Below are 24,763 nucleotides of genomic sequence, written 5' to 3' on the forward strand. Positions count from 1 at the left end.
CTTTCAGTGTCTCCCAGGTGAAGCTGATGGATGGGTCATGTTTATGAAGCTGCTGCTCCTTCGGTGATCAATCAAATCTGCAACACTGTGATACTCATCACATGCAAGTACATGACCACACAGAAGCTGAAGGAGATACAGCCTTATGAATTTATAATTTGCTAATGAGTAATTGTGTTATTAGTATTTCTGATTGTTCACTGACTTCTGAATCCCACTCAGCCTTGTTAGCTGCAGCTGTGTCGCATGAAAAAGGCCCAATAGAGCTCTGCTGCAGCAAAGATGTGTCCTTGTAGACTGTGTGGCTTTTTGGAAAGAATTTTTAAAAGAATAAGGAGTAGCTCAAGACTTTTCCTGTGCTGGATTTCCTAAATTACAAAAAAAGTGGGGAAAACAAAACCCTCACCAGTGTGGCTACCATGAAATTCAGCAAGATAAATAAGCAAGACGGTGCCATGTTTCCACAAACCAAAGACCAGATGAACATGTATATGTTCTGAATGTCTGTGAATGAAGCTTGAAATGTTCCACTGGTTAAAATACACATTTAAAGTACAAAACCCATCAGCTGATTAAGTAACTGATTGCACTTTAAGACTAAACGACTCAATGAAACTTTACGAACTGCAATTTACACTTTAAGTCCAAATTATGGGCCATAATAATAACATGTGGGGTCCAGCTTAGCCTTCAGGAACTCTTCTGTTCCCTCATTTTCAAACAAACTTTTTTTGATCAAAGACCACTAACGCCCCCCAGTGGTGGTTAAAATATAAACAAAATCTTAGCAGCTCAGTTGACCACAGGAATTTTTTTTTTTTTTTTTCCAAATTCAGCCTTGGGCTTCTTTATAAATGAAACACTTTTTCTGCTTCGAAGTCAAAATTCCACAAAGTGCATTTACTAAACAAAGTTAAGCAAACCTTATCATGAAAACAAAATCAATTTACAAGTTTTTGGCACTAGTTTACCAGTAAAGAAGAAAAGATTATCATCCTCTGTCACTGCTGGGATAAAGGGGGTTTAATATGAAAGAAGTCCATTTTATTGTCAACTTTTAACACACCAAAAGAAATATTTTTCCCAGCAGTTTTCTTAGCATTTCCTTTTGGTCTCAAACTTGTAGATAGCTGCAGCGTTAGGCGTCTCCTTTTTTACCTTCACTTTCTTCATTTTATCCTGGAGGAAAGAAACATAAAAATAACATGTAGACAGAACACTTTAGCATCAAGGTTTCTGTTTAAGAATGACTCACCTGTAGATCCATTCGGGTTTGAATTTTCTGGCTGATGACAAACATTTTCTTTTCTCTGTCGATCCTCTGAGACAGGATCTTATACTGATGTGCCCTTTGCCTGGCCAGCTTCTACAGGTAAGGAAAACGGACACGACGGTTTTACCACCAGGTTTAAGTTCAGACTGAAGAATTGAAGGAGTTTTGGAGATCAGAGCAGTACTTTCTGTCTTTCTTTGCTCAGAAACAGTCAAATGAATGTGATGTTTGTTAAGTGTATCCATTGTTTACATGACAGACCTGGACAGCCTGGGGCTCCACAGCTCCCTGAATGCTCTTGGTCTCCAGTGTTTCTAGAGTTGGTCTGTTGTACACTCTGCCCACCAGCTCTGGAGCCGTGTTCAGGTGGGTAGCCAGGTCAAATACCTCTACTGAGAGGGTGGGAAAAAAAAAGTTATTTTAATTAACCAACTTCAATGTATTATATTTGTTAAAATCAATTAAAACATTTCCAAAATAAATGACAATTCTACAAGGATCGGGACACGTTTGTCTCTACCTTCTTTCTTGGAATCCACAAAAAAAGTGTGTGTGTTCTTCTGTTTGCTGTCTGCATCCAAAAGATGAAGCTCTCCTTTCAGCCTCTCAATTTTCTGAAAGCACAAAATAATCCAACCAATATTAAGATGGAAATGCTCAATGATGGGACACAATCTGTACACTCATGAGAACACGTTTGATCTAAGACAGACCACACAGTCGCTTCCAAGCAAACCATTTAAAATTGATCAGTGCGTATCTAATTTGTCATTGGGACTGTGTTAATACAACACAAGTTGATGTTTTTAAGGCTTTTTGAAAAAAAAAAAAACTTAACTTGCTGACAGAAAACCTTCTGGAGGAGAATTATTTTACGGTCACAGCACCTCTCTAATTTCAGCCATATCAGTGATCAGCCTATTTTTACAAAACTGTATTCTATGCCATGCACCTTTACTGATGTGTTTTTTTAGATCTGAACATTCAGGATGATATCCTCGAATCATCTCTGCCATAAAGGAGCTCCCATGCTGTGTCAAAATACATCTCTAGTGCTATAAGCCTTAAACTAACTAAATTGATAAGAGTTTGAGACGGGTTCAAGATGGGTTTGAGACATCTGTGACAAATCTGTAACTACTTTAAGAGAGTTTGTCACTCAAATTGTTGAGAATGTTAAAAATGAGAACAACTCAAGACATCTTAGTCTCTCTCGTAAATATTGTTCACCAACTAGCCTCCAACAATCTGAGCCCAGTGAGATACTATATTTAAGAGTCAGTGGGTCAGTGTGTAACTCTCTGAAATCAGTGTTGCGAACTTGTGGTCAGATCGTCAAAGATAAATGATAAATGTTAATGAAATGTTAATGAAAGTAATTTTAAACGAAACAAATTAAAATTAACAAATTATCAAATTAAAGTGGTTGTTAAGAAATGCTTTTTAATAAAAGTCTATGACTGTTCACGTGGAAGCTCCACGTGGCATTGTATTAAAACATTTAACACACCTTGGCCTCTGCAACCCTCTTCATCTCCACATATTTCATATCCTGAGTCCTCATCACTTTCTTCTGCTCCTCTGTCACCTCCACCTCCTCGTTGGCTTTCTTCCTCGTGTGAACTCCATCCTGTCAACATCACAAGAAACACACAGAAAATAAATACAGCGTTTAAAATACGTCCCACACACAAAATAATCTGAAAAGTGTTGACTTTCACCTCCAGTTTGGAGCTGATCATCTTGTAGTAAAACTCATCTGGATTCTTCTCCATTGCTTTCTTCCGCAGAGCAGCGAGGGTGTTTTGTTTCTTGCGATAGTCACTTTAATAACAAAATTAATAAACATGAATACATACCCACATACTGCATCTGACAAAAATGTTCTTAAATGATAATTAAAACATAAAACATGTTCCAACTTACTCTGCTCGGAGTTTGTAGTCTTTCTTTTTCTCCAGTAAACCCAACTTATTCCTGAAGCCAGGCTAAAAAGACCAGATGACACAATTAACACATTATTATTGCTGTTGTTGATGTTGTTTATTGTCGGGTAAAACGAAAACATAACTTTGCATTTATAAATCTGAGTAGAATTAGTAGTCTTATGTTAGGTTTAGCATAGCTGGCTAGTTGTTAGTTAGCCAGCTAGCTAAAAAAAAGAACCACTGACTGCTGACCTGAGATCTTTCATGGTGGTTCTTCTGTCGGGACTTTAGCGCTTTCCTGAATGAAGACATGTTCAGAAATGCTCCTTGAAGTAGTGCCGCTAAAAACAGAGTCAAAGCAAGACCATGTAAAGGTTTCCAGACATAAACACACAGATTATTTCGGTAGCTTCAGGTTCTAGTGCTGCCCTGAGAGCTGCACATGTGCCTTCCTGTCTGCTGTGCAGCCTGTAGTTTTTTTCATTTCCGATCCGCAGATTCGCCACTTCAAAAAAAAAAAAACGTTTGAAAAAACTAAAAAGCTAGGGGGTAATGTCACAAAATGTTTTTTTTATTCAAATAAATAAATAAATATATGTGATTTAAATGTTACGGTTTACATTAATTTAAATAAGTTGGGTTTTGTTAAGCGTATTGTAAATAAGAATATGAACACTAGAGGGCACTGTTGTATCAAAACAAATTTTTAGACTACAGTATGAAGTTGACACAATTGGAAGTAGCAACTTTAAGAACTTTTGATCTTTTTTGCAGTTATAATCTTTCAATAAAGAATTAAAATAAGTATAAAGTGCAAGTCTGGTTTAAAGTACTTGTAACTTGAAAATACCACTATAAGAATAGATTAATGTGTAGTACTGTTACTATGAAAGTGTACCTCAAATGTAAGTGTTTAAAAAGTACTGCGTGCAGAGCAATGCCAAGTAAAAATATTTGCTCAAAACATTAGCATTAACTGTTGGTGTCAATCATGTTTGTCTGTTAGCAAAATATCTCATGAACCATAAGATGGATTTTAATGACATTTTCAGAAAATAATCATACATATTTTATTCTACATGCAATTAACATTTGGAGTCAGTCAAATTCAATATGGCCACCACAACTATTTGACATTAGCCAAACCAAAATGGCAATAACCCTGTTAAATTTACATGATGCAGAGCTAAAATTTGAAGTAGTAGTAGCTGAGAGTCATTCCCAATGCACACCCTGAGCATGACATTTTGAGATATAGTTTGTCCTGATCAAAAGACCAAAAAATGACATAAAACCTTAAAATTTCACACACTCTCAAACAGAAAACAAACTACAACTTTCTCACAGAGTATGGACTCAAAATGTTTGAATCCCACAAGTACTGTAAAATCAACAGTTTTAAGATTAAGTTCACATGAAAGGAAAGCATATCTACACATACAAAGTCTCTTTGTTGTTTTTGTCTTCATTTGAAAAGTGCTGCAGAAACTCAAAAGATGAGGGGGTCATTGCTCTACCCTGGGAGAATCTCTGTGTACTGCCTGAGATGATATTGTGGGGTGAGGAGAGAGACAAAGACAAAGCTGCGGCGGCACCAGTCCACTAATCTCACCCAGACCTCCACCTCTTGTGAGACAGTGAAAAAAGGTCACAATCTCCTACCGACCACAAGGAATTTGTTTTGTACATGTGAGATTTGCCTTGCTCACAGAAAGTTCTGTGGGTGAAGATACCTATGAATGGGATCAGTGTTTCCACATTATGTCACAGGCCTGTTTATCAGGCTGATTCCTGAGAAGGTTTAAGACCCCTGTCTGATCTACCCAACCACAAACACGTTTAAATAGGCAAACCAGTATTTACACGTTACATGTCTGCACTCCAACATACCAGGCTTCGTGCTGCTTAATTCATGTGAGTATTTATCATTACAAGTGTAATGCCTGGTGAGCCGCAGCAGGGGTAAATACTACTTTGGAAATCAGAGGCTCGTAACACGCTGATGCAAGAACAAGAGCTCTAAAGCTTGCGGGTTTGTTCAGGGTCAGCAGTGGAGGAATGCCCTTGCAGAGCAGATGTAGAACCACTTGGTTTGCTAATACGACCCTGTAAAAATAACACTGCTGACATATTGTAAGACTTCTGTACTCGGGGTGAGCTCAGGACTTTGGTATGTTTCCCCACACTATGGTTGGTCCTCATCTGGAGCGAGCTACCAGGCAAGCCCAGTCAAAAAATGCATGAGCCAAAAGTTCCTCTTGTGTGGTAGCTTATTTGCTTATTCCCACTTTTGTTTGTTGCAGTGGAAAGTAACAAAGTAATAAAGCTTTATTGGTTTTTTGTGTGTTTTGTGCTGCTACATATTTCTGTCTCCCTTTCAGAAGAAAATATTGATCCTTTTATCTTTGTCTGACAGCTAAAGGAACTAATTACTGGCTTGATCAGGAGTTTAGGGAGGCTGATTCTGTGCTTCTGATGGTTCCCTTAAGTGTGATTAAAATTAGTGTGCATTTTAAAGATCTATAACAGTTATAAGACCAAAGTCTATACTCACTTGCAAAGCAGACACTATAATCCTGGAGCTTATTGTTAAGGCTTTTTCTAGCTTTCCATAATAACTTTACCATGTTATACATTTGCATAATGCCTGTGGATATTTTTGGTCACCTTGGCAGCTGCCTGAAACTGTTGGAATGGCAGATTCACTTCCATTTTACATTTTACATTTTTTTCTATGAACCTAAAGTCCATTTGTGTCACCAGGATTCAGCACTCTTAGAAACCCTCCCTCAACTGTCACCTAGCTCACATTGCACCCAACCTTGATGGCTCTCGTTGTAGGTGGTGGGCCCACATGAAGGTTGGTTCCTGTTCTTTTGGGGGGTTTGGCCCAGAAGCCAAGGTTTGACCACCAGGTGCTCACCAGCGAGCACCCCCTCCAGACCTGCCTCCAGGAAAGTGCCCCCATTTTTCTGTTCTAAGCATGGTATTCTGACAAAAAGGTTGGTTGTTTATCAAGGTCTTTGAGTTACTCTTAGTATGACGCCACCCCTGGGGCCAGCTTGCCATGGGAAACCCTACCAGGGTGTAATGCCCCAGACAACATAGGTCCCAGTACCAAAAATGTACTCAACCTCATCCACCATGTTAAGGTAGTGATCTTTTGCATGGGTAGAAAAGAAGGATTGCACCCTTTGGTTCGCAAATGAGTCTCTGTGTCAAGTGGAGGAGTTCCCGAGTGACGGTAGGATGGAGCAAGAGATGGACTGACAGATCAGGGTCTTGTCTGCAGTAATGAGGGTGTTATTCCAGTCTGTCTTGGTGAAGAAAAAGCTGAGCCGAAAGGTAAGGCTCTCAAATTATTGGTCAGTCTATGTTCCAGCCCTGACCTCATTGTCAGCCTCATGAGCCTGAATCATGACCAAAAGAATGAGATCACAGAAGCAAGCAGCAGAAATGAGTTTCCTCTGTTGGGTGGCCAGGCTCAGCCTTAGAGCTAAGGTGAAGAACTTTATCATCAGGGGAGCATTCGGAGTAAAGCGTCTGCTCCTCTGCATCAAAACTGAGGTGGTTCAGTGGTTTAGAATGCCATCTGGGTTACAGGATAATTACCTTTTAAAGTCAATCCAACTCAAGATGGCTGCCACAGCTAATTGACTTTAGCAAACACATAAATGGCTATAACTCAGCCAATTTTAAAGATACTGAACTACAATCTGGTGTGATAGTAGTTGAGACTAAACCCCAACATATTATCCACACACTAACAGATTGCTTGGGATCTTTGAGTTAATGTCAGATTTTGTAATTTTTTGTGCATCAAACTACTATTTATAAAAGGTTTTTATACTTTTATGTCAAAGTTTCAACTTGTCATCTTTTATGTGACGTAAACCGTAAAGCTACCTATAACTTAGATGCAGCATTTAATAGTTCAAGTGTTTTTAGCCTTACTCTTTTGGGCATGATGTTCATTAGAGTTTATTTAACTCAGGTGTTTCAAGCCATATATTCAACAAGGTTTTTAAAGAAGCAGAAAATCAAATTTCACTGAAACTCTTTTAACTTTTTTTTTTAAATTGAAACAAAGAGATTTTTTTTTTTCACACAAAAGATCATAGGACACTCTTGAACTTTAAAAGAAAAGACAGAGTGGAAGTCGTACCGTTCCTACCTCTTTGAATTGACAGCGTGTCTGTCCTCTAATTTGTAGCACACAGCCTGACAGGACCACGCCTCAGAGTGTAAAAGTAGAATTTATAATTAGGGGGTTGTGGGGAGTTGAGGGGTCAAAGCAGTGCATATCACATTCTCTCAGTTGTGACAGGATCGGGAAAAACACAAGTCACAAGCTTTGGTCACTTAGATTTAACTGTTTTAATGTTTAAAATACAGTAGTTTATTTCTGTTTTCTCCACACACACAAAAAACTAGTTCTCTACATAACTTTTTTTTATGGTTAAACACTTGTATGTGAGCAAAAACATATAATATTTAGAAAGACTGGCTGAAGAGGTTGTAGAACGATATGTTGTGCTTTTATCTGAGCAATGCTGCTTCAACACCCGTGTGACACTAAAGTGGATCCGTTTTTTATCCTCATATGAAGCCATTATGTTGGTGGGGTTTGCAGAAACATACATTGACAACATTTTATTTTGGTGACTGGACAAAAATGTGTCGAGATTCTTTTCTTATCCAGATAATAGATGGAATGTGTGAGCTGTAGCCCCACTGTGAGGATGACATTTTGTCATTTTTCTGCAAAACAATCCTGACACCTTTTAGAGAAGCAAAAGTTAGTGGATTCATGAGCATTTATATGTATATTTGAAATACATATTGTTTTGTAAATATGCAAGAGATATGCCATGTTTTGCTTGTTTAGCATAAAGTGTTTTACATTTTTAAAAAGTATTCTGACAAAAACTTTAACCTTTTTGCTATAATTTGTTTCAAATTCTCCAGATTGCATAAGTTTGATTCAATCTAATGGAATTCAGTTCTTTTCAAAACAACAAATTCTTTTTGTTTTCTCATAAGTAAATCTAGTTTTGGACTTTCATGTTGTTCTGTTTTAATAAGACTGTAAATAAACTGTGTAAGTCAGATATTCACCATAAAAATTCAACTTCTGATTCCTTTAAACTGGGGTTGTGGTGAATTAAAGTTTACTCATCCCAATACCTGCGGCTGAAAACCCCTTGCTGGTTTTCTGACTGAAAAGCTGAAGCCGCCCAAGATCATAGTTTCCAGTTTGTGATCCTTTCAAAATAAACTATAATCGCAGAAAGACACTGGGACACTTCAAGTTGTTTCTCTTTTGGGTGGGGGTGGGCGGTAGGTGTTGTGTCATAGAAAGCCTGTCTGGTCAGAACTAAAGTTTATTTCTCCAAACTGAGGCTGTTAACAAGCTATCTACAACAGGTGAGATATTAAATGGTAAAGACATTTCAGCAGAACCCTGTTTAAAAAAACCTGATGCTTAAATGTCCTTATACTCATGAATCATGAGTGGGTGGTGCTTCTGTCAACAATACTGTGTTTTAATGTATAACCGATTAATCTTAGTGAGTCAATTGATCTGTTTATGAGTGACACACAACAGCCAGCTGCATCTGAGGTAAACGTCACTCCCACATGTTGAGTCATGTCAGAAAAATGAAAGATTAGAACTGCAAAAGGGAAGTGTCAGTTCAAATATTCTGAGGTCACTGCCCTGTTGGGTCCTGTTAGGGCAGAAACCAACAGAGGACACTTTTAGTGCGAATAATGTTAAAAAGCTTAATTCAGAAGCTGACCTAAAATGGCCCAGAGGCTCACAGGTTAATCTCTATTATGTATTTATTAGTCTCAATTAAATAAAATCTATGACTGATACTGAACAAATAAGCTATTTGTCAAACATTTCCTTTCTGACACATTTGTTGATGGCAGTTTTATGTTATGTAATCATGAAAAAGTTCCACAGAACTGTTAAAACGAGGAGACAAAGGGCCCTGTAGGAATCTACCCTCCTGTCTGGGCTTCTCTCTGCTCTGTTTGAAGTCTCAGAAAAGAGGGAGGGAGGAATGTTTTTTTTTTTTTTCGTTTTTTTTTGAGGGGGGGTAGGCGGGATCTTGTGACTCACCAGCAACTTCCTCAGTAGTAGGACAAAAGTACCCGGCGAGCTGCGTCCATCTTCGGCTCAGAGGTTTGACTTCAGTCAGGAGAAAACAGAAAGTTTTCGGAGGAGCCTCCTGCCAGCTGATCCCAGATCTGATCTCAGAACAGGTCTCTGCGGGAAGGTTCGTGCACATTCCACACATCACTCCTGGTAAGAATCAGCGTTTGTGTGTGTGTTTTTTTTTACCAACTTACATCGTCTTTTTTTCCACTCGTTTTCCTTCCTTTTTTTACGTTTTTATTGCAAACCCCTTTTATTCTCAGGGAGACATAATCATCTATTGGTTTCTTTTAGGGTTCTTAAATTAAAAAAGATAAACTTATAATTCATTGCATAAGGGTAAAAAAAGTTTCTCAAAGAATCAATGAAGTCTGAACATCAAATGAGGTTAAGTATTTAGATTATTAGCAAAATAACACCTATTTAGAGCTGCAGTATTTAAAAAATACCATGAAGGGTATCAAGACAGAAAAGAGTTTATGTCTTAAATATTTAATTAGAGATTTAGTCTTAGTAATAATAACAGTGGTTGAACAGGTGGGCCTGTTTAAAGTATGTTTAAAGTATAATATCTGTTCTTTATTTTAAGCCTAAAACTCTGCTTTTAATGTGGAGAGTTTTCAGTAAAACATGTTTAAATGAATGTACAGACATTATATACTGTATATACATATTTTATATGAAAAGGCTGCAAAGCTAAGCAAATGAGAGTCATCGGAACCTTTATCTGTTTACTTTACTCTTTTTTTTTTTTCTCTGTTAAACTTTCATCTTTGCTTTTATACCTCTTTATTATCATATATGAACAAAATTAGAAGTAAGCCAAAAACACTTTTAAATATCATCACCTTGGTGGAGAGATGAGCATCTGAGCTGTATTTCAGAAGAGTTTGGAAGCAATAAAAGCTCCCAGCTGAGGAGTTGAGCAAAGTCCCTCAGCCTAAACTTGTCTTTCCTCTGGCAGGAGGAAGTGGGATAAGTCAGTGTGTGTCTGCATGGGTGTGTCTGTGCTGCAGCGTCTGGAGCTGCTCTGGCCATGTATTAATACATCGTAGTATGTGGTGTGTTGCCGTCATCATTGTGATGACTCTTTGGAACACTTGTTGCTTCATGTGGGTGCAGCAGGGAGGGCAAAGGCCTCGGGTTTGTCAGTAAGGATAATGAATAAGGGTGCAGATTAAAGAAGAGACTTTTTTCACACAATGCTATCTTGTTTTGTCTTGGCTTTAGTTTGAAGGCCATTCAGAGGGTTTAGATGCACAACTACAGAGGACATTTTGGAACAGGGAACCCCTTTGTGTGCTGACAATACATTTGTTTTCAGGAAACTGGAGATGCAAGCTTTTATTTTACAAACTAAGCTAAATTAGAGTCCCTTTTATAAATCTTTAATGTATAAAATTCTGCCATGTGGGTTTTGGAAGACTTAAACTTTAATTTTCACTGAATATTATTCCCTATAACAGTTTCTGGTCTACTGGAACAGAACAAAACCTGTAAGTAAAATAACTGACTTACTGTGATCACAAACAGTTGATATCATGAACTTACAGTTGCCTGTTTACACATCCAGCAGACAGGAAGCAACATGTTTGAATATGAAGTGGCATTGAAGGCATCTGTTACGATGTTCCTTTTAGTGTTGTGTTGCTCTCCACTAGTTCCTAAAAGCTGTTTCCCTGATGATAACTGGCGCACCAGTTTGTTGCAAATTTTATCTGTCCGGTCTGCAGCAGATGTCCATCAAATATACAGCATGTAAGGTTTATCGTGAAAACTAGTAGACAAAAGCTAAAAACAGAGTAAACAAAGCTACCATTTCTTGCTTAGGTTTTAGGCAAAAATATTTTGTGATCTGTTGGTGCTTGGAGTATGTATTGTATGTGTGTGTGTGGGGTGGGTGGGATAATCTATCTTTCATGGTAATCACGCCAAGTTTTAGCTAAATATCTGTATAACTGACTGTGTTATAGTTATTTTTGTATTTTCCAAAGTTGATTAGCTGTAGTGGCCATCTTGAACTGTGTTGACTCGAACAGTTAATCGGTTTTAGAAGTAAATTAAACGATCACTTTCTAAGACATGCATTAAATTCTGTTTATTTGTTCATGAGATATTTTGCTGACAGACAAATGAACACACAGACAGGAGTATTAACATGATCATCTACCTTTCATGGTAAAGAGATTCAGTAATACAATAATTAACACTGAACTGGTAAATAGACGCGTACAGCTGCGTGAAATGTCTTTGTAAATTTATTACATGACACATGATCCATTGTCAAATTAAAAATCATTTATTTATTTACTTTACTTAAGTTCCAAAACCTCACTGTCTTATAAAAGCTGCAATTCAAAGTGTGTTGAATTCTTGAATAATGTACACATGAACTTGAAGACAACCCATCCTCAACAAACACTGATGTCACTCCAACCCTTTTCTTTTTTGTGTGTAGCTGCAGAATTTACAGCCTGAAGGCCTTTGAGGAACCCTGCTGCACTCTTACCACTGTCAGATTATTTTTACACAAATTCTTTGTCCCGGGAACAAGTAGAAATAAAGCCCTAGTAGCCAAAAAGCCTGTCATTCTGTCCCATTTAGCAGCTGGGAAGTTTGCCTCGACAGAACCCACGGGCTCGATAATGTATTTGTTTGCTTTTTTCTTCTTCCTCCCTCTCCGTTTCATTGACCATGGTCACATTCCTCGGAGGTCTCAGTGTTTTCCAAAGGTTAGCCCCGCGTGGCGTTTGGAGCCCGGCCAGTTCTAAACTGCAGTGGGACTGCAGCTAAATGAGTCGGACTGGTTGCGGCTGGTTTTATGCGTTGGCACCATTTGAAACCTGGCCAACGATAATGACGGAGAAACCGGCGGGCAAGTGTTTGCAGGTGGTTCAGGAGCAGACTTTGGATTTGTGTGGAACCAGTTCTCTTATGACAAGTCTGTTTCTGAGTGGTGTTTGGAGGGGGAATGGGCACATTTTTTTGTTTGTGCTACATTACCCCAGAGGCTACTCTCAAGCAGAAGGTTTTCACAATCATATTAGCTAAGTCTGATCACAGATTAGGATGCTGCTTAGACTTGTTTCAAATACAGTTTGTCGAGGCTTGTGCAGTTCAATTTTAAATGATGTGGGCATTTCCCAATTACCTTCATCCCAGCAGCACCTTTTATTGATGTAACTCCTCTCAAAATGTCAAATGCAATCCAACTTTTAGCTCTTTTCACTTAAGCAAGGCTGTAGTGCTAACAGAATAAAAGTAGGTGAACTAAAAATATAAATCTATAATTTAGACGATTTTTTCTGTAGGTTACTGTGGTACCCAGTTCCCTCCTCGGTAGGATGTGGGGGCACGTGTCTGGAAGCAGTAGCATGTCTGCATTCCCTGAAAGGGGGGAAGTGACCTCAGATTTCCTGTGTGGGGATCGCCAGGTGCTGTGGTGTTATTGTGAGGGTCGCAAGACTTCCTTCATGGATGCTTTGTTGGTAAACGTCTGAAATGTGATCTTTTGAGCCAGGGCCCCTGTGGGAGGTAATATCCACCCCCACCCCTTCACAACCCAGCTATGCCCCCCACCCCACACACACACACTTACACACACACACACACACACACTCTCTTCCACGGTATTCAGTCCATTTTTTTTTTTTTTTTTTGTAAAGAGAACACAAACTTTATGTAGTCAGTTAAATAGTGTGAAAGGTAACCGACTCCCAGCTAATAGAGTAATTATGTTCCTCTAGAGATACAATTACAGGTCTATATCTGGTACTTACCTGCTGCACTCAAAGGAAACCCTGTTTTTAGAGGAAATACCAAATTGTGAGCACAGAATTGCATATGCCTCATAACTACACAGTTTAATTCAGACTAATTACATGCCAAGAAAGAATGAGGCTGTTTTGTCTCCCTCCACCCCTCACTGTGTCTACTCCACATCACATCTGTCTGATATATTTGCTGTGAACCAAATCCCTGGAGCATGTTTCTACGTTATCAGAGTTTCCCACATGTAACAGATGTTGTTTGGGTGCAGAAATCCTGTCGATTCATAGCTGCATCATCACTTCGCACTTTGCGTTGAACAAATGTGTGATTCAGACTTGACTGTTTTCCTGCACCCTCGCCTGAGGGGAGGAGGGCAGGGCGACGTAATCGAGGTCTCTGCCACGTAAAAAATTAACAAGACCTGGTGACAGGAATGTTATACAAACTTGCAGCGGTTACAGACTCTTCCACCGTCTAACCGGCCTTGTTTGTTCTTGTGAACAAGATCCCAGTAAAACCTGTTTGCATTTCGTTGAAACGGATGTATCTCTGCTCTAGTTGAACTAAACACCACCAGAAAGTGTTGAAACCTTTTAAAATTTGCATAATGTCATTAATTTCTGAATACCCTGTCACTAGTATGAGGTAATATCTGGAAAAAAGTACATAAATATTGCAAGTAACATAAAAAAGGAAAAAGGAGTATTCTAGGAAAAAACCCAAATTCCAAAACCCAACAAATTGCAGCGGTTTTAATGTAGCATATATAATATATTAATAAATATAATGATTATGTTGGGATGTGGCTAATCATAGGATAACCTATGGTTAATGGAGGCCTTTGAGGAGAAGGTTCAGTGAGATGAGTTTCCCCAAAGTACAAGGTAAAAGAAGATGTTATTCTATCCCTATATGTCTCTGCTCTGCTGAGAAAGATGACAAAGTGAAAAACCAGGACCTATACTTTGTGACGTGACACCACATCTTTATATGTGGCATAAAAGATAAACATTCTGCTGGATTATATTATAAGCTCTGCTCTTCTGACCTGTAATTATCATGGCTTCTCTTAGAAGTATGTCACTATTAAATTACTGTATGCTTTACTTATTGTAGATTTTGTTAAGAATTTGATGCCAAATTTTTGAGGTTGGCTGTTACCACTACACACCACTGTATCTTTGAAATATGACTTTTAGAAAATAGTAGTTGTAATATGAGTACATCAAGGAGTAAGTTTTGATCCAAATAGAAAGGACAAAATGGTTTTGTTTCCATGGAAGCAACGACGTCATCTTTCCCAGTGCACTTACTTGATTAGGCAACAATTTGAGAGCATGTGGTAAGAAGTCTTTAACCAAACAGTCGTGCACAGCGGGCATCAAATAAGGCAACAACGCCTTAAGCACAAAATGCCACCATAACTCCTACAGAGAGTTGGCTGTTAACAAGGAATGTATCTGCAACAACACACTTGCACACTTGCAGAGCTCTTCTCCTGTGTTAGATAATTAAAAACTGGCTTTATATGCATATATCTATATATACACTGTGTTCCAAATTATTATGCGCCGTAGCCTTGTTCGCATGGGGTGTCCATCAACCAGCCATCCTCCACTCCATCCATCTGGACCATCGAGCGTTGCACGGCACTCATCGGTGAACAAAACAGTTTTGAAGTCAGTCTTCATGTATTGTTTGGCCCACTGGAGCCGTTTCTGCTTGTGTGCAGTGGATAGAGGAGGTCGACAGGATGGCTTACGCACAGCTGCAAATCTCTGAAGGACCCTGCATCTTGTTGTGCGGGGGACGTTGGAGGCACCAGCAGCTTCAAAAACTTGTCTGCTGCCATGACAAGGCATTTTTGCAGCTGCTCTTTTAATCCGACGGAATTGCCTGTTGGAAAGAGTCCGCAATTTTCCCTTATCAGCACGCACACGTGTGTGCTGTGAATCAGCTACATACTTCTTAATTGTGCGATGATCACGATGAAGTGTCTTGGCAATGTTGATTGTAGTCATGCCTTGACCTAAACACTCCACAATTTGTTGCTTCTCAGCAGCCGACACATCCTTTTTCTTTCCCATTTTGGCTGAAAATGTAGGCTGCTTAATAATGTGGGACAGCCTTCTTAAGTAGTCTTGCCTTTAATTGGACACACCTGCCAAACTAATTAGCACAGGTGTCTGCAATTGCTTTCAATGATATAAGGAGCCCTGACACACATCACCATCAATGAGTTTAGCTGACAAACCAAAAATTTCTTACCTTGTCACTCCTAAACACGTTTTGCATAATAATTTGGAACACAGTGTATATATAGATATATGTATGTATGTTTGATTCACTGTGCATCCCCACCTGCACCCCCTGCTGCTTTGGTTGTTGTGTTTTAAATGGCTTGTAACTTCAGTTTGCCACAATGCCAACTCCACTGGCTTCCAAAATACTTAATAGAGCTCCCACATGTGCAAAGAATGAACTCAGACTAGGACATTACAAAAGAGGAAGTGCCGTCAAGCACTTTGACTGTTTAAGTTGTTCACATTTTTTATCTGTATGTGCAAGAATGCATTCTGCGTTGCACAGCTGTCTTCCAGGAAGGAACCACAAGGGCCTAACTTATTGGAGAGTGTAAAGAGCTGTTCAGATTAGAAGTGTTTTAGCCTGTTTGTGATAAGTACAACACTGTTTATTTGGTATGCAGCTGTTGGAGGGAGCATTCCCAGTCACTGAAAGTAAACACTGTAAAAATCCATTCGCTGCATGATGAAACTAGCAAGTGATAAAGAATGTGACTCCTTACCCAGAACATCTTGCCTTATCTCACTGCATCATCTGTTTTTTATGTATTTTGCTAACGAGTATTTGCAAGCTGTGGCTCAGTCTATCACTTTTGTCTCCGTGTAGGAAAGACAATAGTTTCCACAGCAGAGACAGGCTGAGACAAGCCAGACTTGCTAGATACACCGAGGTGTGGATTTATGCTTGTTATTTAATTGAACTGTATGTGACAGTTGTGTGCTTCTCAAAACACACAGCCCGAGAGTGCACTTGGCATTGCCGAGGCACGCGTTGGCACTTGTTTTTAAAGCTGTCAGAGTCACTGAGAAGGAGTAGGAAGTGGACAGGATGTTTGCTGGCCTTCTTTGCCTCCCTGTCTTCTCTTACCTTGGATGCTGACCCGCCCTCATGCAGAGCCTCAGAGGAGCCATAAATGGCAGAAAGTGTCCTTCGTGTGTCTATAAAAGGATGTCAGCTCCTCCATGAGAAGATCACAGCAAGGTATGACAGGGATGAGCTGCAGAAAGAGGAATTTTTGTGGCTTCTTCAGTTGAATAAAAAAAAAAGTAACAGGTCAAGATGTTTAACGGTCACTCAGACGTGCTGTTAATTCCTGTTTAGGCGTCTGTCAGCAGGATAGCAAACGTGTAATAGAAGTCGCATATTTTAGCTCCCCCTTTTATCCCATTTTTACTTGTTTTTTTATCTGCAAACTCCTGTAACTTCTGAGGCATCATGTCACTCCTACCTGATGTAATTGAAGTACAGTTACATTGAATTACCCTTGTTTGGCTGCATATTTACTACCATCAAATCCTTCTGGGCTAAGAGCAGTTCTTCTGACTTGATACAACTCAATCCAGAAGCGTAAGAGAAAATTATCAGAAGTGTAACAATGGTCATGCAAAAGTTTCTGAAACTCAGATATAATTTAAAAAATAAATGCCAAAAAAATCTCTAGTTTTTAGAAATAATAAGGAATAAATGAGCTCAAACTCATAAGTTAAACCTATTTGAACTAGGGCTGCACAATATATCAAAAATGTATCATTGCAATATTACTGAGTGCAATCTCAATATTGCAATAATTTATAGACCAATATATTTCAAATACCATGCATTTATTTTCTGCATGCTAATATGATATTTAATTATTCCAATGGAGTCTCACTGGCCTTGATGCCCACACCAGGTTTAGATGATAGTGATGACAAAAGAGAAAGTGTGGAATGGGCAGAATGTGGATTTATCACAGTTTATATCTTTATTGCAATATTAAACAATAACATTCCACATTTAAAGTTTTTCTGATACCACACAGCTCAAATTTGGGCATTAGAATTGACTTTATATAGTAATCTAACTGCAGTGGTTTTCTTTTTCAGCTGCCACCACAGTTAACAAAATTACACAAAAAAGCATAATTAATGCATGAATTGACAAAGCTGGTATTCCTTATGATGCTACAATAAATATACAAATTCTATACTGATTTTAAATAGATTTTCCTTGTGTTCACTTATGGCCTTCTTATCTGGAATGTTGCAATAAAGCATACTAGCTTGTTATAAGTTCTGAATCAGGTTTGCATTTCATCTCATTTAGGTAATTATAATAAGTACATTGGATTAACTAAGCATCAAGTGTTATTATTGTAATAATGAGACATTGATTGATGAGAGATTGTGAAACTGAGTCTCATCACAATAGTAAAGAAAAGGAAATGTCTTTTATCTGTCAATTCCAGTTCTGGAATCAAGAACAGAACAAAAACTATTGAGCGAGAAAACCTAAAGAAATCAATTAGTTCTCCAAGACAAAAGCAAATTCCCTGGAGGAATAAAAGGGAACAAAAAAAGATAATCAGATTATAAACAGGAGACCAAAAGGTGCATCAGAGCTACAGAAAGAAGCCTGACAACCTCTGCTTCATCTGCAAAAGTTGGTTTAAACAGTCTTGTGTGCAGATGATCAGGTAGGAGGTAAAACTGCACAGATGTTAGTTGTTTTCTTATCAGCTTTTAGAAGTCTTAAACAGATCAAGAGCTAACTCTCATGTTCCAGAAAAACAGAACAATTTCTTAATTCTCATTCTATTTTAAAGTCACAATTGCTGGATTTTCCAAAACCATCAAAGCATCCATCCTTATGCTAGACTGTGATGCAAAGCTGTGGTTAAATTCTATTGTTTTTAGTTTCTCTTTTCATCATACCAGACATGAATTGTAAAAAAAAGAGTGTGTGAGGTATTTACATTATCACTACTCATTTAGCTTTTATATTGTGTGCGTATGCCTGTTTTTTGTGTGCAGGTATTGTTTATACATCTCACTCCAGGTATACACAAAGTTAGGCATCTTCCTACCACACTGAATGCCGCTAAAAACTATATTTTCTGTTTACTCCAGTCCTCTTCGCAGTTTGACAAACATTTCTCAGTTGTTTCTTCTCTAAATACCCTAAAGTCCACCATACGTTTGCAATTCTGTGTGTGCTTTAATGGGCCTGAGCATTCAGTTTTAAAAAGAGCCACATCCAATCTTGGCAATGGAAATTAGATCAATGAGTAAAATGCAGGCCAGACGGTGAGCAAAGCATTGCTAAGGGCCAATGACACAAGCACCATGACTTCACCGTGGAAGTATTCAACCCCCCCTTAAACACCCCCTTCCTCATCCCATTGCTTACTCTCGCAGCACTGGTGAATGGAAACTGTTTAAGGTTTAATGACTGCTGAAAAAGAGAGGAGGGAATATGCTCTATAGTATGAGATGTCCTGTGTGATGATTGTTGGTCACATGGGCAAGGAACATGGCTCTGAAGTCTATAAGCATTATTTGTATCAGTTGATTTAGCCGGTCCAAAATCATAAATTTACTCCCGCTGTGCAGACATTTACACTTCACTTGAGTGATGAAGAGTTTGTAAAATCACAATGAGAACCCTGTGACCTCTGAGAGCTACTCTTTGTTTGTGTCTGTTTTATGTTCAGACCCTGCCTGCAAATCCCTCAATCCCAGAATTACTCTAAATAGAAAAACAAAAGAAGCAGGATAAAAGTGTAACAAGGTAGGACAAGAGCTGTGGTTAATAGACTGAAGGAGATAGACAGGTCTGCATTGGGAAGCAGCGTAGTTCAGCTACGCTATCAGTATTTACCAAAGCACCTGTTTTCACGTTGTCTCTCCATTTAACAACGGCAGCTGGGACTTTGCATTTTATCACTGATAATGAATTAGGTGGGGAAGATGAATGGTGTTTTGCATGGGTGCATGATAAAGAGATCCCAGTGTGTGACACTAAGATAAGGGCCTGACGGATTGCAGCTCTCTTCTGGCAAAGTCAACAAAACTAGCTGTAGGATCTCTGAACTTGCAGCTTTTCTCGAGGCTGAAATAAACCTAAACTAAATCCTCTAGAGATTTATTGTTTATTTAATAAGTAGAGATTTTAAAACCAGTGCTACTTGGTTTCCGGACAGCACGTATTTATATCCCTCCTCTGTTAGTCCTTATGTTATGACTGCTTCAACATGAGATGTTTACTTAGAAGTCACTGCACAAATAAACTCCCCTGCATCTCCTATTTTGGCTTGGTCAATGCATGCAACAGCTCAAAACACAAATGACAAGGAACGACTGCTAATGCAAAAGGTAGCAGAGAAAAGGAGAAGCTAGGTGGGATCGTGACAGGGGGACGTGTTGCTTGGCAGCATGATTTATGGACACCTTTGAAGTGAGCTCATTGCAGCCTCACAGCCCGCCTGCTGCATTCAGAGTCACGACGCTCTCTTGGCAAGGATGGTGAGGGTGATCAACCTTTTAGGTCACTAATCTCCATCACTGTTCTTACATTTATATACTTCCTAAAATTGTGGGATTTCATCAGTGTGTATTTGGTTAGCTGTTCTGCAATGACATTCAGAGTGAATGTGTTTTACTCAGCTATTTGAAGGTCAAAGCAAACATGGAAACTGAGTCTAAAAAACTAGGTCATATGAGATCTGTTCCTGGATTATCTCTGCTTATTTTGCATCAGTGTGCAATAGTTATAGTATCTCTAGTAGAGTATGAAAAAACACATTTTTTGTCTCTTTTAAAAAAATCTAAATCTTTCCTTATTTATCATTATGATTATGATGATGCTAAAAAAGGTCAGGCTTTCAGCCCCCAGACTGAAGACTGTTTGGTTTGAATTGATCGCCATGTTTTATTTGTTGTTGCCAAGATCATACAACTTTGTTTGGAATTCATTTCCTAAACCCATCAGATTGTTTGATCTTATCAACGTTGTCGTTGTAGCGACCAGAAAGGCCAGGGATCATTTCTATAAAAAGTAATTACACTCGACAGGAAGTCCCCACAAAGTGACTCGGTGTGTGTGTGTGCGTGTGTGTGCAGCTGCTCACTGTGTATGCTTTCAGTGCACAAGTCACTCATGCGCCACAGTTTGACTGCTGTTTATTTTTTGTTTGATCCCTCAATAGCCACCCTCAGTTTTGTGTTTTCATCCGCATGTGTGTGCAGGTGTGTGTATGTGTGTGTGCTGTGTTTGACCACTTCTACAACTGTCTGCAGGTGTGTCTGTGTCTCCCTGACTCTGTCCTTCTGTGGGACTGTATCTGTGTGTTTAGACATAATAAGCCTGTTTTTCATTGTGACTGTGTGTTTGCATGTGTGTGTGTGTGTGTTTGTGTGCGTGTGTGTGTGTGTGTGAGACCGTCATTTTGAGAAGTCCCAGAGCTGGTTCTGTTTGGGGTAACAGGAAGAAGCTCAGCGTGAATGCATAATGTCTTAGACATTGTTATCAACCCCATGCTGGTAGAAGAGGTCATTGCCCAAGCAGGAAATGAACCTGCAGAGTAAAGGAAGAAGACATAATGTTTTGATGACAGGAAAATGGTTCAGAAGGATGTTTCAGTTTTCAAACCACACAAACACATCTATTTTAAGATCTTTAGTTTTTGTGCGGTGGAAATTTACAGTTTGATTATTTAAAGTATAGCTGAAACAGTATGTTCTACTGTTAAACTGTAAATCTAAAACAAACAACGTTCCTAATAAAACTCCGGGCCTGTGTCCTCAGTCAGGATTGTGCAGGATAAAATGAGAGTTAAACATCGCCACTAAAGGTTTATAGTCCTGGGCAAAGAGGGTGCTGTTTACTAGTAACCATAGAGATGAGTGGAGAAGGGAAAAATCAACTACATATACTGGAAATGACTTCTGAGAGATCCCCCTGAATTTTCCTAAGCCAGTGTAATGCTGGCTCTCATCTAAACTCATTTTCTCAGGGTATTTTGATCTGCTGTGGTTAAAAAGATCATTGTACACCTGTTGTCAAGATTGTGAATTGTTCTTACAGCTCATAGTGTGTAGTATAAAAAAAACAACCTCCACACACATGACGGGAAGCATCCACCTGCTGCTTATAACAACATGCTGAATATTCATGTCTGGGGATGACGGTATGTGTGTCGAAAGAAAAAAAGTAAAGCTTTCTTGCCTGTGCAATAATCCCAGGGTTAGGTGCCTTCACTGCCGCCATGAGCTGCAAGTCTGAATGAGTTATACATAATTGCTTACAGTTGTGGGTGTATATTGCTCAAGTGTGCCTGAATGCTGACTGTGCATCCTGTAAAACCTTTGTCTGGTTCTTTATTGTCAGGCTGAGTTATGTTGAGTCAGTGACATTAGATCACCTGGGAATATCAAAGAATCTGCAAAAGCCAATTTGTGTCATTGAACACATAGTGAGAATTAGGGACTTATAACAGACTTGAACTGCAGGTAAAACCAAGTAGAAAACATGGTTTAGAAAGGAAGTTTAGCTCAGGCCTTCTTGACAAAGATCCTGTGTCTTGTTCCACTACCATACTTCCAAACTCCTAATATGGACATGCCTGCTCTTTGATTGAACATATTTTGCTTGTGCACAATAAAGAACACTATCATTTGTTAAGAAAAGGTTCAGTTTATGTGTAGCCGTCAATTCTGTGAACCTAAATTGGCTTGGCTAAGCTAAGGAATGCACTATGTCAAGTTTATTTTATTGTCTCATCCAGCATAGACAACAAGGTCAAAGCATCCTCAAACTCCTCTGTTCGTATGTCAAAGGCACGCGCCTCAAATCCAAGAATGCGTAAATAGAGAGTTTTCCAAATTTGCTCCTGAGTTTTGTGGTTAGCTTAACTTGTTGGAACAGTTGACTTGAGAAATATTTGCTGAATCTGTCTGGCAATGAAGAAACAAAAAATTATATTTTCCTGTTTTAGATCTAAAAATATTGCATCAGGATGACTATTTCTGGGTGGACTTATGACCACAACTTCCTCTCTTGGGGCGTACAAATTGAATCACCGAACTCACTCAAAAATCTTTCTTACTCAGCTCAGATCTGAATGGAGACTGTGTGTCTGAGGCCTTTTAAGAAGTCCACGCATCTTTAAAAATAAATAATAATTAAACAAAACGTCAGTCTACAATCCTGAGTAAAACAAAGCAGGTGTTAGAAAAGAGACGGTGTTCTGCTAAAACGTGCAGAGTTCAGATTTCAAAAGGATTCCCTCTTCTTTGAATCACAGGATGAGAGAGATGGCGGTGAAAACAAATCACACAAATCTGTAATGGAAAACTTAGGAGCAACGAGGTGCCCTGGATTGATGACTGTGTTTAGTCAACGAAAAATAATACACTAAATCTCAGCCAGCCATAAAAGCATCATAAAGAAATCATTTTTAACTTATTTACTTTAAAACTAACAGCCACCTTAAAGATCGTAACTACATCTCTAAGATCTGTCTTCAGCTGTTTTGGTTTTATTGAACTTTCTGAGATAAGCTTTTTTTTTGGTGACAGAACACTTGTTTTGCTGTATTTGAAATGTGGATATTTATCACACATTATCTTTGAGTTGTTTCTGTATTCCTTTAAGTCTTTTTCTTTCACCACATTGTTTACTAGCCCAAAATTTATTTAAAGGATCTCCTACCAAACTGTCAAAACCTTTTTTTTTGTCTTTTTCGTTTAAAGACTTGGTTTTCATTTTCTCACTCCTTTACCATTTTTCCCTCTGCCATCTAAACATTTACCGGCAAATACCAGAAAGAAGAAAAAAAGAGAGAACTTTTCTTGAATTCTTAAAGCAGTGACTTTCTGAAACCTCCACTGGCACACAGGAGTTAACTGCATAGTTTTCCCAATAGAAACCAGATGTGAAGCACTTATGTATGGCAGCATTTTTTTTTTTCAATGGAAGACAAATTTAGGCTAAAAATTATCTTTCTTTGCCATTTACTCATGGTGATATAGACATAAATATAGACATTTTATTTCCAAACTTTCCCTCATGGTGGTTGAGTCAAAACTATATGATTTACAGTAATTGCAATTTTATTGTTTGGCATTGGTGGAGTATTGTGGAACTTTGAGATGGGGACATTTGCGGAAAGGGCAGAATGACACGAGACATTTGTATTTCCAGCTGAACTATACTTGAGAAAGTTCTGCACATGGCGTCCTCCTCGCTAGGTCATCTTCCAGTCAAAACTTTGCCAAGAGACTGTCTCACTATGACAAATTTGTGTTTTAAGTATAGCTAAATAAACGCCAGTGCAAAATGAGCTTTTGTTTATCCTTCATGCACATTTAAATCACAGCATCCAGTCCCTTTGATAAATGAGTTTAAAAGCATTGAGGTAAATTCTTTCAAACCAGCTTATGTCAACTTGTGGCTTTCCTCTAACACTATAGTGTGCATCCCATAACAGAATGAAGGCTAATATTAAAAGACATCAAGCCGTATCCCTACACTATAGCACAGTCATTAAAGGTTGCCAAGAGGGGACAATTAGAAAGAGCCATGGTGGCATTTTCTGCTGCAGGTAGTCATTTTCCTCCTTCATGTTTATAATGTTGGCTTTGATTTGAACCTTTTGTTGCCTCCCACTCTGCACCAGGCAGTCTTTAAATGCTCAGAAACAATAACAGGTTTGCATTCCAGCGTCTGGTTCTGCAGCCTTTTCTCTGCCGTCAGGTCTGATCCAGGCTGCCGCAGAGGAGAAGTTCAAGTGTGACATTCAGTGTCTACTCATCCTCATTCACTAAAGCTGTTAAAAACTTTTACCTTTCTGATCATGTGTTCTAATATACTTTAAACTTGGGTGGCCCTAGATTTTTATTGAACGCAAGACTCAAAGATTTCTGAAGAAATTTTGAAGGGTGCCAGTGGAGCTACTGCCCAAAATCTACTTGGTAATAATCTAAACAAAGTAAAAATGTATACATTTTATGTATGAACTGCATAAGAAGCTTAGAAATAACCAAAAAGGTTAAAGCTTCTGTAGTTGTCTTATTAGGGTCACAAAGGTAATCACACTTCTGTGTCATTTCTCTCACTCCCTGATTTTTGTTTATTTGTTTTTTTGCAATGTTTTATGAAGGGAATATGACAAGACCCTTTTCTAACAGTTTTGAAAAGAATACTCTGAGCTAAAATATACTGAAGTCTATAGAAGCTTGGGTATGCACTCTGTGATCTGAGGAAATGTTTAGAGAAAACCATAGGTCCTTAAGTAGTGACAGAGACTGAGTGAAAGAAGACAAAATATACCTATGTTTTGATGTATAATTTGTAAATGTACCAAAAATGTTGTGGAAGCAAAAAACACTTGTTTGTAAAGGTTTTGAAAATTTCAGACAATTCAAAGTGTGACAAAGTTGGATATCATCAGCTGTCATATAAACACTCCATGTAAAAATGTCCAAAAATCCTAAAACTCAAACTGCAATTGTGTAAAAATCATAAAATATATCAAAGTACCTTTTCAGACATTTAAAGTCC

The 24,763-nt window shown here is 38.5% G+C and overlaps 2 protein-coding genes across 2 annotated transcripts in view; one reads left to right on the forward strand and one right to left on the reverse strand.

Annotated features, from left to right (window-relative positions):
• Positions 1–757: 757 nt before the first annotated feature.
• On the reverse strand, positions 758–9,533 carry utp11 (UTP11 small subunit processome component). The gene is made up of 9 exons (XM_017423683.3): positions 9,332–9,533; positions 3,454–3,542; positions 3,200–3,261; positions 2,995–3,097; positions 2,784–2,903; positions 1,794–1,887; positions 1,535–1,665; positions 1,256–1,366; positions 758–1,179 (listed from the first exon to the last, which is right to left on the reverse strand). Exons 1-9 carry the CDS (start codon positions 9,507–9,509, stop codon positions 1,096–1,098), a joined length of 972 nt encoding a protein of 323 aa, XP_017279172.2. The 5' UTR covers positions 9,510–9,533; the 3' UTR covers positions 758–1,095.
• Positions 9,381–24,763, forward strand: part of fhl3a (four and a half LIM domains 3a) — a 28,847-nt gene continuing 13,464 nt past the window's right edge. The window contains exon 1 of the mRNA XM_037980295.1: positions 9,381–9,517. The gene's annotated coding sequence lies outside the window, so the exon portion shown is untranslated. The remainder of the gene's footprint in view (positions 9,518–24,763) is intronic.

This window comes from Kryptolebias marmoratus, linkage group LG16 (genome assembly GCF_001649575.2).
Source record: "Kryptolebias marmoratus isolate JLee-2015 linkage group LG16, ASM164957v2, whole genome shotgun sequence".
NCBI classification, from domain to species: domain Eukaryota; kingdom Metazoa; phylum Chordata; class Actinopteri; order Cyprinodontiformes; family Rivulidae; genus Kryptolebias; species Kryptolebias marmoratus.